Source organism: Larimichthys crocea, unplaced genomic scaffold (genome assembly GCF_000972845.2).
Source record: "Larimichthys crocea isolate SSNF unplaced genomic scaffold, L_crocea_2.0 scaffold269, whole genome shotgun sequence".
Taxonomy (NCBI): domain Eukaryota; kingdom Metazoa; phylum Chordata; class Actinopteri; family Sciaenidae; genus Larimichthys; species Larimichthys crocea.
Window position 1 is genome coordinate 589,127 of NW_020853550.1, and position 13,087 is coordinate 602,213.

The 13,087-nt window shown below is 45.1% G+C and overlaps 1 protein-coding gene across 1 annotated transcript; it reads left to right on the forward strand.

Annotated features, from left to right (window-relative positions):
• Window positions 1–1,145: 1,145 nt before the first annotated feature.
• On the forward strand, window positions 1,146–11,261 carry si:dkey-156n14.3 (zinc finger protein ZXDC). Its single transcript, XM_010747400.3, has 10 exons — window positions 1,146–3,383; window positions 3,802–3,954; window positions 5,489–5,567; window positions 7,890–8,020; window positions 8,187–8,357; window positions 8,655–9,439; window positions 9,646–9,730; window positions 9,821–9,993; window positions 10,114–10,215; window positions 10,510–11,261. Exons 1-10 carry the CDS (start codon window positions 1,394–1,396, stop codon window positions 10,594–10,596), a joined length of 3,756 nt encoding a protein of 1,251 aa, XP_010745702.1. The 5' UTR covers window positions 1,146–1,393; the 3' UTR covers window positions 10,597–11,261.
• The last annotated feature ends 1,826 nt before the right edge of the window (window positions 11,262–13,087 follow it).

Genomic DNA, 13,087 nt, shown 5'->3' on the forward strand with positions numbered 1-13,087 from the left:
GGGTCATAAAGGTTTGCCATATGCAGAGGAAAACAACCCAGTCTGTCTGTCAGGGTTTTATTTTTCCTTTAGTCTGCAACATATCAAAGTAAAAAGAATTAGGTGTCATATGAAGCTGTTATTATTACAACTACGATTATTATTCATGTTCAGCCTTTTATTTATTAACTCTTTACTGAAAAATAGAGTTGTAGAATGTAAGTCCCTTTGATTACTTTACAAGGCAGTACAGTAAAAATGCATACTACATACTTATTACAGATTGTTAAACTTTGTAATATCTGTGACAACACTACATGCTTCCACCATCATCACAATCTGAGGTTCAATTATAGCAAATAGCAAGGATTATTATTATGCGTTTTCTGAACCCTGGGGATGCTGTGCGCTTTAAATATTGGTTTAATCACGGAAGAGATAACGTATGCTATTTCTTTTTAGATTTTTTACAGTACTACACTGCCACTCAGTGGAAGTACATCTATAGTGAAAATACACTGAGTGGGACTAGGTGGATTTCTGACGTTATGGAGACTGTTGGCTTCATATTCTAGTTAAAGGTTAAAGCATTATTAGTTGAATAATTTATACTAATGTATTGATAAGTTGCACTCAGTGATAACGCATCCAACTCGGATCCACAGAATCCACTCCGCACTTTGAATAAACTAAACAATACCATTGCGGCCTTCAGGGACTCTCTCATAGCTCCTACCTCACCCTTTGACGGAGCCACAGGCAGTCTTTGACAAACGGACCTCTTAATTACTCAAAGTGGTTGTTTTTATGCCATACAGCTGCTCTATACTGAAGTGACAAACTGAAAGCGAGTTTGGTGTGTGCGCGTCATTAAAGGCATCATCATATGACTTACATTCCTTTATTCACCTAAATCAGAATCAGATATACTTTAATAGTCTTTAATAATCCCAGGGGGAAATTATTTTTGTTACATACTCCAGGTATACAAACAAACAAAAAAAAACATATGTAAACAATTAACCATCTATTAAAAACAATATAAATAGATAAATAAATAAAAGGTATGTAAAATATCAAATTTATAGTTAAATAATGTGCAACAACTGCAAATAAAAAAGCTGCAAAAAGTGATTGATCATGTTTGTGTCAGATTTAATCAAATTATACATTATTATTATACATTATAAATATCATAAATATATATAAATATCTTTGGGTGTGATCAGTTGTTTTTCTATTTCACACGCCCATTGTAGTGCACACATGTGTAAACACAACAAACTACAGTTCGCCGCGGACTACCGGCCCTGAACGCAGCACGCGGCCCGCTGTAAACTGCGTAGCGGCCGTCCGGACCGCTTCCCGCTACTAGGGCGGGTCTTTTGTGTGTCGCTGCTACAGGGATACCAAGATGGAAATCCAGGGGCTTTCTGATGCCCAAAACATTCACTCTCAACATGGCGCCCTACACACAACCACTCCATCTCCGCTGCGAACAGCCACAGGCTCGATACCCCGTTTCATCTCCGCCGAAAACGAAGCGGATCGACTGCTGGAGTCGTCTGCGCCACAAAGTGACAACAACAGCAACACCAGGCCGAGGACATCTCCGTTTCACCTACTGGCGGAAAATGGCAGCGGGGCGGCTTGTTCGTCTGTCAGCAGACCGCAGCCCGCCGACAGACCCGGCGGACTGGCTCATAGACCGAGTGTCGGACTTCAGAACTTAAACACAGAGAAGGAAAATGAGTTGAATTCATTGCTCGGTTCGCATGAGTTTGTTAGGACTGCCTGGAAATATGGCGTAGAGAGCGGGGACGCCGTGATGCAAATGGCGCTGCCTCTGTTTGAAGGGGAAGAGGAGTCGGTGCCGCAGCGGCACTTAACGTTACCGTTTCCAGTTTTACGGCAGCAGCGTGAGGACGGCGCCCTGAAGCAGCAGCCCTCCCCGGACTGCCACAGCGCCGCTGCGCCGGGGACCCTGAACACGGTGAACAGGGCAGATAAACCCACCAAGGAATTGTATGTTGTTTTTAACGTGGTTCAAGAGGATGGCAGCGGCGAGGCAAGCAGACACCGAGCGGATGTATCGTCTGAGGACGGCGATCAAATGAAAGGTAAAAAGTCGAGTCCCGCTGGCTCCATGGAGCTCGGAAACAGCAGTGACGTTATTCTCTGCGAATCTAACGACAACTTGAACGGTCTCGACCCCCAGCTCTTGAAAAAGACCGAGCATGTTTTCAACTTGTTAAATGACAGCTCTGCTGCCAAACAGACTGTCTACCATCAGACTGTCGAAGACGTCGTCCTCACAAACAAATATGGCGAGAAGATTTGTGGCCAGATTTGTACCGAAAACAACGAAACGAAGCTGGTCAGGGAGCTTTCGTCGCACCCCCGTATCGACGAGAGCAGTGCCTTGATTTCAGGGAGCTCGGGCATCGTGGAGGCCATGGACACGTCGGACTTCATTTCAGACTCAGCGGGGCTGCAGGGCTGTGCCAACCCCGCCACGGCCTCCACAAGCCCGCCTGCCAGTGAAACCTTTTCCGGAACTATCACGATAAACAACCAAAGCATCATAGTGACTATAGAGAACGGGATACTGACTCTCGCTGCCCCACCGGAGGGCTATGTGCACAAAGAGGATGACATGGTCAGCTTAAAGGAGCACCTTGGCATGAAAGATCATGAGGATATTGTTCTTCTCAACTATGACAGTGGCACGAAATCCATCGGAAAGATCAGCACGCTGGCTGTGTCCAGCTCCAACCAACAGGAAGAGCCCAGACCCGCTCTGTCTGTGAGTGACTCTGAGCTGGCTCTGGTGGATGACTGCTCGTTGTCCGAGCTAGGCACTTCTCTGGATTCATGTCCCATCATCAAGCAGGAGGCGGGGGCACTGTGCGCTGTAACAGAGGCTGATCTCACCCCACACCCTAAAGCCACTGTAGCAGACTGTGACAACGGGGACTTCCAGACAGCGCCGCTAATCAGGACCAAAAAAGAGACCGTGGCCTCTTTTGGCTGTCCAGAAGCAGGCTGCTCCTGTGTCTTTGACACGCGTCAGAAACTCAAGGTTCACCTCCTGAACCACGCGGAGGACCCGCGGCCCTACCAGTGCAGCATTGAAGGTTGCGGCTGGGCTTTTGCCACCTCCTACAAGTTAAAGCGGCACCTTCAGTCCCACGACAAGCAGCGGCCGCACACCTGTCAGTTCGAAGGCTGCGGCCGGCGTTTCACCACGGTCTACAACCTTAAGGCTCATGTCAAAGTCCATGAGCAGGACAATGCCTTCATCTGCGAGATCTGCAGCGAGAGGTTTCGCAGTGCTACGCGACTCACCAATCACCAGAGGGTCCACTTCGAGCCGCAGAGGCCCCACAAGTGTGAATTCCCAGGTAATAGCAGAGTGTTGCATGATTTGTCGTCAGATTTTCTCTGATTTCCATAATTAATGTAGTTCACCTGCTGATAGCTGATGGTCTGCTGTGAAATAAATTACCTCTGGATGGCCTGTTTAATTAGGCGCTAACGTATAAGCTGATGGTTGTAAACTGATGTTTTATTCCAAAGAGATCAGCAAGAGGAAAGAATGAATGTGGAGGAATCGCATCTTCTCTAGACAGAGCACACAGTGGCATCTGTTAGGAAATCCCATTTTCCACTGAAAAGCTTTCCCCAGACTTTATGTCGGAACACTTTCACAGCAAGCTAGATCTAAAAATCGAACAGATTAGGTGTTAGCGTTATTCCTGATACAGAGAGCACTGTCAGTTTACCATAGTCTTCCTCCATGTTCCCCTCTGTCCTGTGCAGGCTGTGAGAAAACCTTCATCACCTTCAGTGCCCTGTTCTCCCACAATCGCACTCACTTCAGAGAAACGGGCCACTTCACCTGCAACTACCCAGGCTGTGACAAGACGTACGACAAGGCCTGCCGTCTGAAAATCCATATGAGAAGTCACACAGGTAAGATCAGTGTAGAAGTTCTCAGGAGGGAGTCTCTAATGCTCTTTAACTGGACCTGGACCTGAACCTACTGGGTCAGTGAGAAGTGTTTCAATGAAACCAGGTTTTTAAATTCTACAATTCAATTTTATTTATATAGCGCCATATCATAACTGCAGTAATCTCATGACACTTTTCATACAGAGCAGGTCTAGACCGTACTCTTTATAATATTATTTACAGAGACCAACAGAGACCAAAAAACCTCCTTTTAACAGGCAGAATCCTCGAGCAGACCCAAGCTCATTGGTAGACAATGAAACAATGAACTCATGAACTCTATCTAAACAGCTTCCTCCCAGAACAAACAGCAAATATGCTTTGAAGTCACATGCAGACTACATGCACACAGCACGTTTGGCTATAAGGAATCACACAGTTTGACTTGAAAAGCACACGTGGAACTGAAAATGCTGATCAGGGCTGTGCGATACGACGACATGTATGGTGTGACCATAGAACAATGTCTATCATTTTATATTCTCCTCTACCAGTTATTTATTGTCACAAAAATAAAAAATAGTGAGTAGCTGCAGAGATGTTTGAGGCTGTTTTCTTTAAAGAAGAAGTCATTCCTTAATCACATGCCGCTGTGAGTGTGTTGCTCTCTGCTCACTCGTTTCAGATAAGAGCTGCTGTTAATGCTGCACATTTCCAGAACCTTGTAATTACAAAACAAGTCACCGTAAACTAAAAGCCTTTCCAAACACAACACGACAACGGCACCACTTGCTCTGTAACAAATTATTTCCAATGGCGTATACCACGCCGCCACAAGCAAAGCAAAGCGCGTGGCGTGCTGCTCAGTGAACTAGGGTGAATAAATACTCGTGTGGCCAGTTGAAACGAAGCAACCAACCAGACACGGAAGACAACGCGGGAGACGTCTAACCAAAACGTAGTCCTCCTGCCTGAACCTTTGCTGAAGAACCATATACATACACACAACCTAACAGGAAAAAGACCTTTCAGGAAGAGGCAAGCGCCTCCTGAAAGAGCCTTTGTTTTATTTTGAAGAGGAAGTGCAGCAGCAGGTGTGGGTTGCAAAGACAACACATGGACATATTAGACTATGTTGCTATATCCAACTTTATTTTGGTTTGAAGATGTTTCTTCCAGTATAGAGCCTAAGCACATTGCTGCCGATGACAAAAAGAGGAGAAACAGAAAGTCTAAAAACTGAAACCTGACCTGTGGTAACTGAGTTCCCTCACAAGCCTGAACTCCTCAAACCTGTCTGTGGACCTGAGGGTCTCGTGCACCGGCAGGCTCTTTGTTTTGTCATTAGCAGGGGCAGTGCTAACACTTGCCCCTCAGCATGGGACAGATGTATCTTTGTCGCTGCAGCAAAAAAACGGACCCGCTGGAAGCTTTGCCTGTTTTACTCTGTCGTCCTCCATGACTTCCCCGGTCACTGAGTCAGATATGCCCCGCAGCGAGTGCAGTTCAGTAGATCCCGTGCACTCATAACAACCTTTTCGTTTCCTGTTTCCAGGTGAGAGGCCGTTTGTGTGTGACTCAGAAGGCTGCGGCTGGTCCTTCACCAGCATGTCTAAGTTGCTCCGACATAAACGGTGAGTGCGCATTATCTCCTCTGGCAGAGATTATACATTTGGATGTGTGTGTCTCGCAAACTACTGGACCCGTCAGCCTAATGTGCCTTTGAGCATGTTTTGACTGCACGATCTCTCGTGGTTACAGCTCAGTTTTGTGTCCCTGTTCAGTGTTCTCGCCAGCGCTTTATATGGTTGCGGCCCGCTACGCTAAAATTTCAGACCGCAACGGCAATTTCCCCCCGTTACGTTATTTTTAATATAGCGTAACGGCTGTTTTCAGTTTTCGTCACCATCGTCAAAAGTTTTTTTTTTTCCTGCGCACTTCAGCAGTTTTCAAGGTGTCAAAATCAGCTGACGTTTGCTTGGTGCTGTCTTCCTACAATGGTGTAGCCGACGTTTGATGAACCTACACATGCGTACTCTGCGCTGTTGATTTTAGGTTGCTAGGAGACAGATGCCTGGAAATCAGTTCCCCGAGAGAGAGAGAGGGAAAAAAACGACAACTGAACTCCCGCTCGATTCCCAGTGATAGCTTTCTTTTGAGCTGGACTTTGAGCTGGACTTCGGTGAATGTCATAATTATAACAATGAATGACGGACCCCCTCGCAAAAAAAGAGACATTCGTTCTTTCTTCATGGTCAGAAATGTAAGTGCACCAGTTATACATGCTTTCCATCACGCTTGAAAACTTAACCAACACTTTGATGAATGGAAACGTCTACCTTGTAGGCAGGTTTAGCAATGACAGGACGTAGGCCCTATCGGATGATTTTTAGTGCTAATTTAGGCTACTGGATCCCACTGTGGCTGACATTAACACACTAGTAATCTGCCTGCATGCCATCCATCATTATATTTCTATAAGGAGACAGACACAAGAGAGGTTGGAGCAGATGAAGGAGGACAGGTCATAGGAGGTAGTGGAAAGGAGATAGGCGGAGATAAACGAACAGAGGATAGCGGAGGAGAACCCGCTGTTGGAGATAGAGGAGGAGATGGAGGAAGACAAGCAGAGGCTGGAAATTCACAGGTGAGAATGAGGTTAATGAAAGATATTTTAGTCATGGGAATCAGCTCCAATGTGGCAAACGTGATCAAGCCCATATGGCTTTTAATCAGAGAATTAACAGTGGTTACAATCAATTTTCATGCAGCCTGTGATTCCTGGGCGGGAATGGCTAGGAGGAGATTAAATGTCATTTAATAGTTTTCATGCCATTGTTTTTCATCCTTAAGTTTACATTACAGTTGAGATTATATATTAATTATTTATTAAGGGGGCTGGGTGTTTGGCGCCATGGGTCCCAATGGATTGCATCAAGTGGAGCTGTTTTCTTGTTGGCTGGCTGTTTTATCCACTTGCATTTATCTGTTCTGTTGTTGACACAATTTAGGACAATCTTTTGTCTCATGTCTCTAATAATTGGTTGGTAGGTTATGCTCCCGAAATAACATGATGCTCACGCATTTCTTAATTTCTTAATAGAATAAAACGTGTATTATCTCTATTGTTTGTGTCTGAGTTTACATATCTTTTGACAACACCCTTTGCAGGTAACACACTGCCAAGATCCAAAGATGTAACAATTTTCCACTAAGTATATACAACATAAAAAATGCAATTTATTCCCTCCAGGTACCTCAAATATGGCCCATTTTGGGCACAATTTTTCAAAATTTTCGCATCAAGGAAGGGGGGTCGGGACCCCCCTTCCGCACCATCCCCCCGCTCGGTCGCTACGCTCCCTCGCCTTACCCCATTACTCTAAAATAAAATCCTGGTGAGAACCCTGCTGTTGAGTGCTGTATTTGCCATTTTACCACGTGTCTCCAGATATCAGCTCGGTCTCATCTGCAGATGAATTCTACAGCCAGTATGTTTTGATCCACTAAAGAACAGACACGATACATGAATAAACCTGTTAAATCTCCGCTAGTTGCATCTCCAGTTGTGTTGGTGTTGCAGTTGCACCATCTGTTGAAGATATTTTACCTTCCACTGTTTCAGACAGACACATCTGGTGGAGATCTGTAGTGTTCTAGTTAACAGATGCTTTTCTCTCAGTATGAACAGGATGGATGTCGACAGTTACTGTCAGTCAGTACTTGGTTGCTTGGTTTAGTGTATTGTCACAGTGTTATCGGTAGCATTCCTGTAAACATCTACAGCCACTGCAGTTCTGCTTTGTTTTGCATCGTCTTTGAAAACCAACAAGTCATCCTGATTTTTCATGTTTGTGTTTAGTTTTTGTCTTTTTGTCCGTCCACCTGTTGTTGTTCTAACGATGTTTCAGTTTGTGAGTCTCGCTGACCGCAGTCTCATTCTCTGTGTTCATCAGGAAACATGATGACGACCGTCGCTTTGTCTGCACAGAGGAGGGTTGTGGGAAATCCTTCACCCGGGCAGAGCACCTCAAGGGTCACAGTATCACCCATCTGGGCACCAAGCCCTTCCAGTGCCATGCAGAAGGTACACACAGGCACCAAAACAAAATACAGTACAACTATTTATTCATGGATATATCAGAATATTTGATCAGTCAAGTGAACATAGATATGCTTTTTTGTTTTTCTTTCACTCTGTGAATAAATAGTTTTAACTTGTAACAGTGCCACGTTTTCTTTGTGTTCTTCAGGCTGTAATGCCAAGTTTTCAGCACGCAGCAGCCTGTACATCCACTCCAAGAAACACAAACAGGACGCGAGCACCCTGAGGACCCGCTGTCCTGTGGCCAACTGCTCCAAGCACTTCTCCTCCCGCAGCAGCCTTAAGAGCCACATGCTCAAACACCACCACCTCAGTCCTGGTTAGTAACCCCACTGTTGGCTCGTGGCCTCAGAAGTAATGATTGTGATGGAATTGACTGATTGTGGGGGACGTTTATATTCAACTTTCTCCTTGATCAGAGCGGTGCAACTTACAGGAGGCCAAATGATATGCTGAACTGATGCTAGTGCCAAACAAAATGTGAATTTCAGTGTAATGTTTAGAGGGCTTATATTTTTTTTGTTATTGTTTACTAAACATACATTTACAATCTTGATTTACATTTTCTGGAGAAAACTTTGACCATCCTGTGACTTTTCCATCTCTCCCATTCCAGATGTTCTTAGCCAGATGGAGACCACACCCACCCTAACCCCCAGCAGCGAGCTCATCAGCTCCACCGCAACAACAGTTGCCGGTCCTGGTATTACTGGGGCCGACCAGCTGACCAACTTGGACCTTAGCTCTCTCTTTTCCACTGTGCCTGGAGGCACTGCACCCACCGCCGGCATCGGAGTGGGAATTCCTGTCAGTGGGAGCAGCTCTAATGGCACGTTCACCATGGACCTCTCCCTGATCAGTTCAGGCATCCTCACCATCGACCCCTCCTCAGTCGGCACCACACTCTGTGCTGGCACCAGCACCACGCTGGCCAAAGCTGTGGACCCTCTTATTCTGGCAGCCAGCACTGACATGGGCCCACACCATGGTCTGGAAGGATCCGTGGGTGATGTCCTGCCCCCACAGGCCACTCTCAATCTGGATGACGTGCAGACGGTTACCCCAGAGGCCCTGGGAACCCTCACAGCTCTCACCATGCAGGCCGCTGGCGTCTCTGTGGACCCCACCTTACAGCACCCACTCAGCTCCTCCAGTGCCCTGAGTGTGGAGCCCACAGCCTCCCTGGCAGTGGCCCCCGTTGCTGAACTGCTGGCCTCGCCCTCAAAGGTGGTGGAGGTGGGCGGCCAGGGAGGAGCTGGTCCTCTGATGGGCTGTGTGGAGGTACTGGGGCCTCAAGAAGGAGGAAAGGTCCTCACCCAGTTTGTTTTCCCCGGGCACAGCAGCAGCTTCAGCCCACAGAAGGACCAGGAACTCAATGCTGTGTCACCGAGCAGCTTCCTGGTGAGTGTTATGGTCATGAAGATGTGTGTGAAATATCCTCAAGTCATGTCATGTGAGTCAGCAGTGGTTGAAGACTTTGAAAATGAAATCTCTGTTTGAGGCTAGAACCTTTTTCTAAATGACTTGCACAAACATCAGCAGCATGCCTGTGGTATATAACATTGTCAGTTCTGTGTCGTGACTTTTGTGCCCGTCCTGTTTGTCAGGAGAGCGGAGGCTCAGCCAGGACAGACTACAGAGCCATCCAGCTGGCCAAGAAGAAGAAGCAAAGAGGTCCTTCGGCTTCCTCTGGTGAGACGCACGTCAAATCTTTTGTTTCTAATCTTCAGTCAAACTAGATTGAGAATCAAGAGATGACAGTGTTGTCTTAACCCAATCCAGGGAGCTCAGGATCAAGTCAGAGAAAAACTAAAGCGGCGAAGGCGGCCACTGCTCCAGCACCAATGGCTCCCTCTGCTGCTCGTTACAGTGAAGGAGCTGCAGCAGCCAATGGGGGCCTGACTCTGCGAGACCCCGTCACCGGGGCCCAGTACGTTCAGATTCAACTGCTGCAGGTGAGATCCCCAACATGAGATCTGATTATCATCTGATAGGACGGTATCGACCGCATTGAGCTTTTGTTGAACTCATCGTCAATCAAAGTTAGTTGCTGATCAAAGTGTGTGCTCACGCAGGACGACCCGGCCAGTGACGGCGACCTGGCCTTCCAGCTGAGCTCGCAGCCATCCAACTCCCACTCTCAGCTCACCACCGACCTGCCCGTCAACATTTTACAGGTGAGAAAGGTTCTCTGATGCTTCATTGAGAAGTATGTAGATGCATAAAAAAGAAGAAACAAGTGAACGAAATGTCTTAAAATGTGTGTTTTAAAGAAACACACAAATCTCTGCACTTGACAGCATGCATTTCTTTGTCAGTGTCTTCTCAGTTTGAGAATTGAACAGATTCCATTTCCACACTCTGCTGAACCCGACAGCTGCTACATCTGAGCACACTCTGGGATGATGACTTCTGTAATATTTGGTTAGTCTGACACGAGGACTGAGCTCTGTGACTGTGTTTCCTCTCAGGAACCTTCAGTGATTACGGAGGACGACAATGGCTCTGACAACTCCCAGTTCACAGGAAGCACAATCAACCTTCAGGACTTGGAGTGACCCCCACAGAGCTGCAAGTCAGACGTCTGCTGAGAAGATCCGCCTCAGTGGCACCTCATCACTGTCCAGTTTACATCAACGAACGTACCGTGAGATGTTTGACTCTATCAAACAGTTGCCTCATCTTTTCCCAGAACTTTGAAAGCCTTCTTGGACATGTGGTTGATATAGTTGGGGGAGCGGAGAGCAGGGGGTGGACATGAGTCCACAGAATAATGCACCTTGAGAAGAGGAGATGAGGATTCTTTGTTCGGATGATAATTATGTGTTTAAGTCCACTTTGTACCAAATTCATGTAAGAGACTCTCCCTCTGTGGGTTTGGACAGTAATGGTGTCTATTCCATGGTGCCGCATTGCCACTCATGCACACAGTGCGCTGTCTACGCTCCAGTTGCCTTACAGACACCTCACGCTGTGCATTCCTCCACTGGCGAGTTATCTGCTTTATTTGTCGCTCTTTTGATTTCTTAACGTTTTGTTAGATTTATTTTTCTATGGCAGCAGTAAGTCCATGTTGAAAACATGCCTCATGTGTTTATATACCGTATGTAATGAGTTACTACCTTCTTGTAATAATTTTATCTGTTTATTTATTATTTAGCTGTGGGTTTACACAATGGCAGAGCCAAACACAGACGAATTAAAGAATCAAGCACAATCACAAGAGTTTGTCACAAGGTCTTCATTTCACTGCCTTTAAATGTGAGAAATCATTCATTATTAAAAATGTGTGAAGATCCATGAAGGAAACCAAGTGAACGTAACTTTAGGAAGTACAGGGATTATGGGAAGGTTTGCTGTGTCATTGCATTTTCAGTACTGAAGATGAAAGTATCGGTACCGAAGGTGAGCAGAGAAAAACATTCAGCACAAAAAGATGGACTGCTCCACAGCAGCAACCAAATATTTACTGTTAGAACAAAAACATATTTTCTTGATTTTACCAGATCATTTTAATGATACCATGACGTTTGCTTTATTACTAAATGTTTAATATGAAATTATTAAGTTTTTACTTTACTCATAAAAACCTTTATACTATATGCTGTATAAGGAGACTGACAGGTTGTAGTGTAAGTCTCACGCTGGTTTAAATCCAGTTATGAAGTTTTATTTGATGTGCAGGAGCTGGTCTCAGAACGACGGGGTGGGTTCATCATCTGATTTACCAGTAATCACAGGGCCGACACAAACAGTCAACATACTCACATAAAGAGCAGTTATTAGTTTAATATATTTTTGTCCAGATTAAACACACATGAAAAAAACACCACAGCCATGATGCATTTAGTACAAACATGTATGAGGCTGCAGTGTGTTTTAAGGCAATGATGGCACGTTCCTGGCTTTTGTGATACACCGAGATGAAGTGATATGTTATATGTTGGTCATTACATTATTTAGCTCCTTTTTCTTCTCCTTTCTTTTCTGCTGTTCTGATTTATGTTCAGTTCCTGGCATAGCTGCTAGTTCATCAAGAGTCTGTCCACGGTGCACTTTCACTGATTCATTTTATTAAAGTAACAATAAATTAAATGACTATCGCTGAGCTTCATGGAAGACTTTCAACCATTTCTCCCTTTTTGGGCAGACCTGTCTAGTAATAACGTGAAAAACATAACAAATAAAAAACACAATGTGATAAGAATCTTGTCATGATGAATTAAGATTGTTTTCACCATTTGAACAGTGTGACACATTAAAGTGGTTCAGAGAAACCTGGTTTACTGACTGTTATCAGTGCTGTTCTTTTAATTCAGACTACATTTCCCATAGGCCCTTGTGCCTAACTGTCATTCCTCTATATTTCTAAAGGGGATAAACATTTTGTCAATATTAGTTGGTCTTTCACTCCTTCCCCTGTCTTTTTGAAGAAACTAGCTCCTGCTTTTAAAGGGTCAATCTACCCAAATCCTAAAAAAAGCAAGCATGCCCCTTTGTACTTCCAAACCAGCAGATGGCATCATAGTCATATAGAGTGTTGATAGTTTCCATACAGAGAAGCAGTCAGCTGCCACTGCTCCACTAGCATGTAAATATTGTAAGATTCAAAATGAGATAAAGAGTTTTCTTGTTGCCTCTTGAGTCTTATCCTGCCATCTATCTGTCTGACCTTCTGACCTCACCACATGCACTGTGGTGCAACGGCTTGGCAACAGCAGTAGTTGGAGTTGCACGTTCATGGACTCATCACCTGAGGTGGATTATAATGTGTTGTTAGACCTAGAGGATGCTCACATCTGACTGCAGATCAGTGCAGTGGCATTAATTGAACCCAGAGGTCAAATCAAGGTTTTTTGACATCTCTTTCCAAAAGGTCTAACCATCATGTTCACACTTTATTGTCTTTATTAATATACCAAAGTATATCATTGTTGAACACTGTCACCCATTCAAATACTGTATGTCATCATCCATGTGGTCAATACAAGTGATACAGGTCAGTGTCCACAGCAGAGAGCGCTGTTTAAACATCTGCACAAAGTTTTA

Bases quoted from the DNA above. Each gene is read 5' to 3' on its own strand.
- si:dkey-156n14.3 (XM_010747400.3), top strand. From the start codon at position 1,394: ATGGAAATCCAGGGGCTTTCTGATGCCCAAAACATTCACTCTCAACAT. The intron at 9,440-9,645 runs GTGAGTGTTATG...CCTGTTTGTCAG, and splicing joins TGTCACCGAGCAGCTTCCTG to GAGAGCGGAGGCTCAGCCAG. The intron at 10,216-10,509 runs GTGAGAAAGGTT...GTTTCCTCTCAG, and splicing joins TGCCCGTCAACATTTTACAG to GAACCTTCAGTGATTACGGA.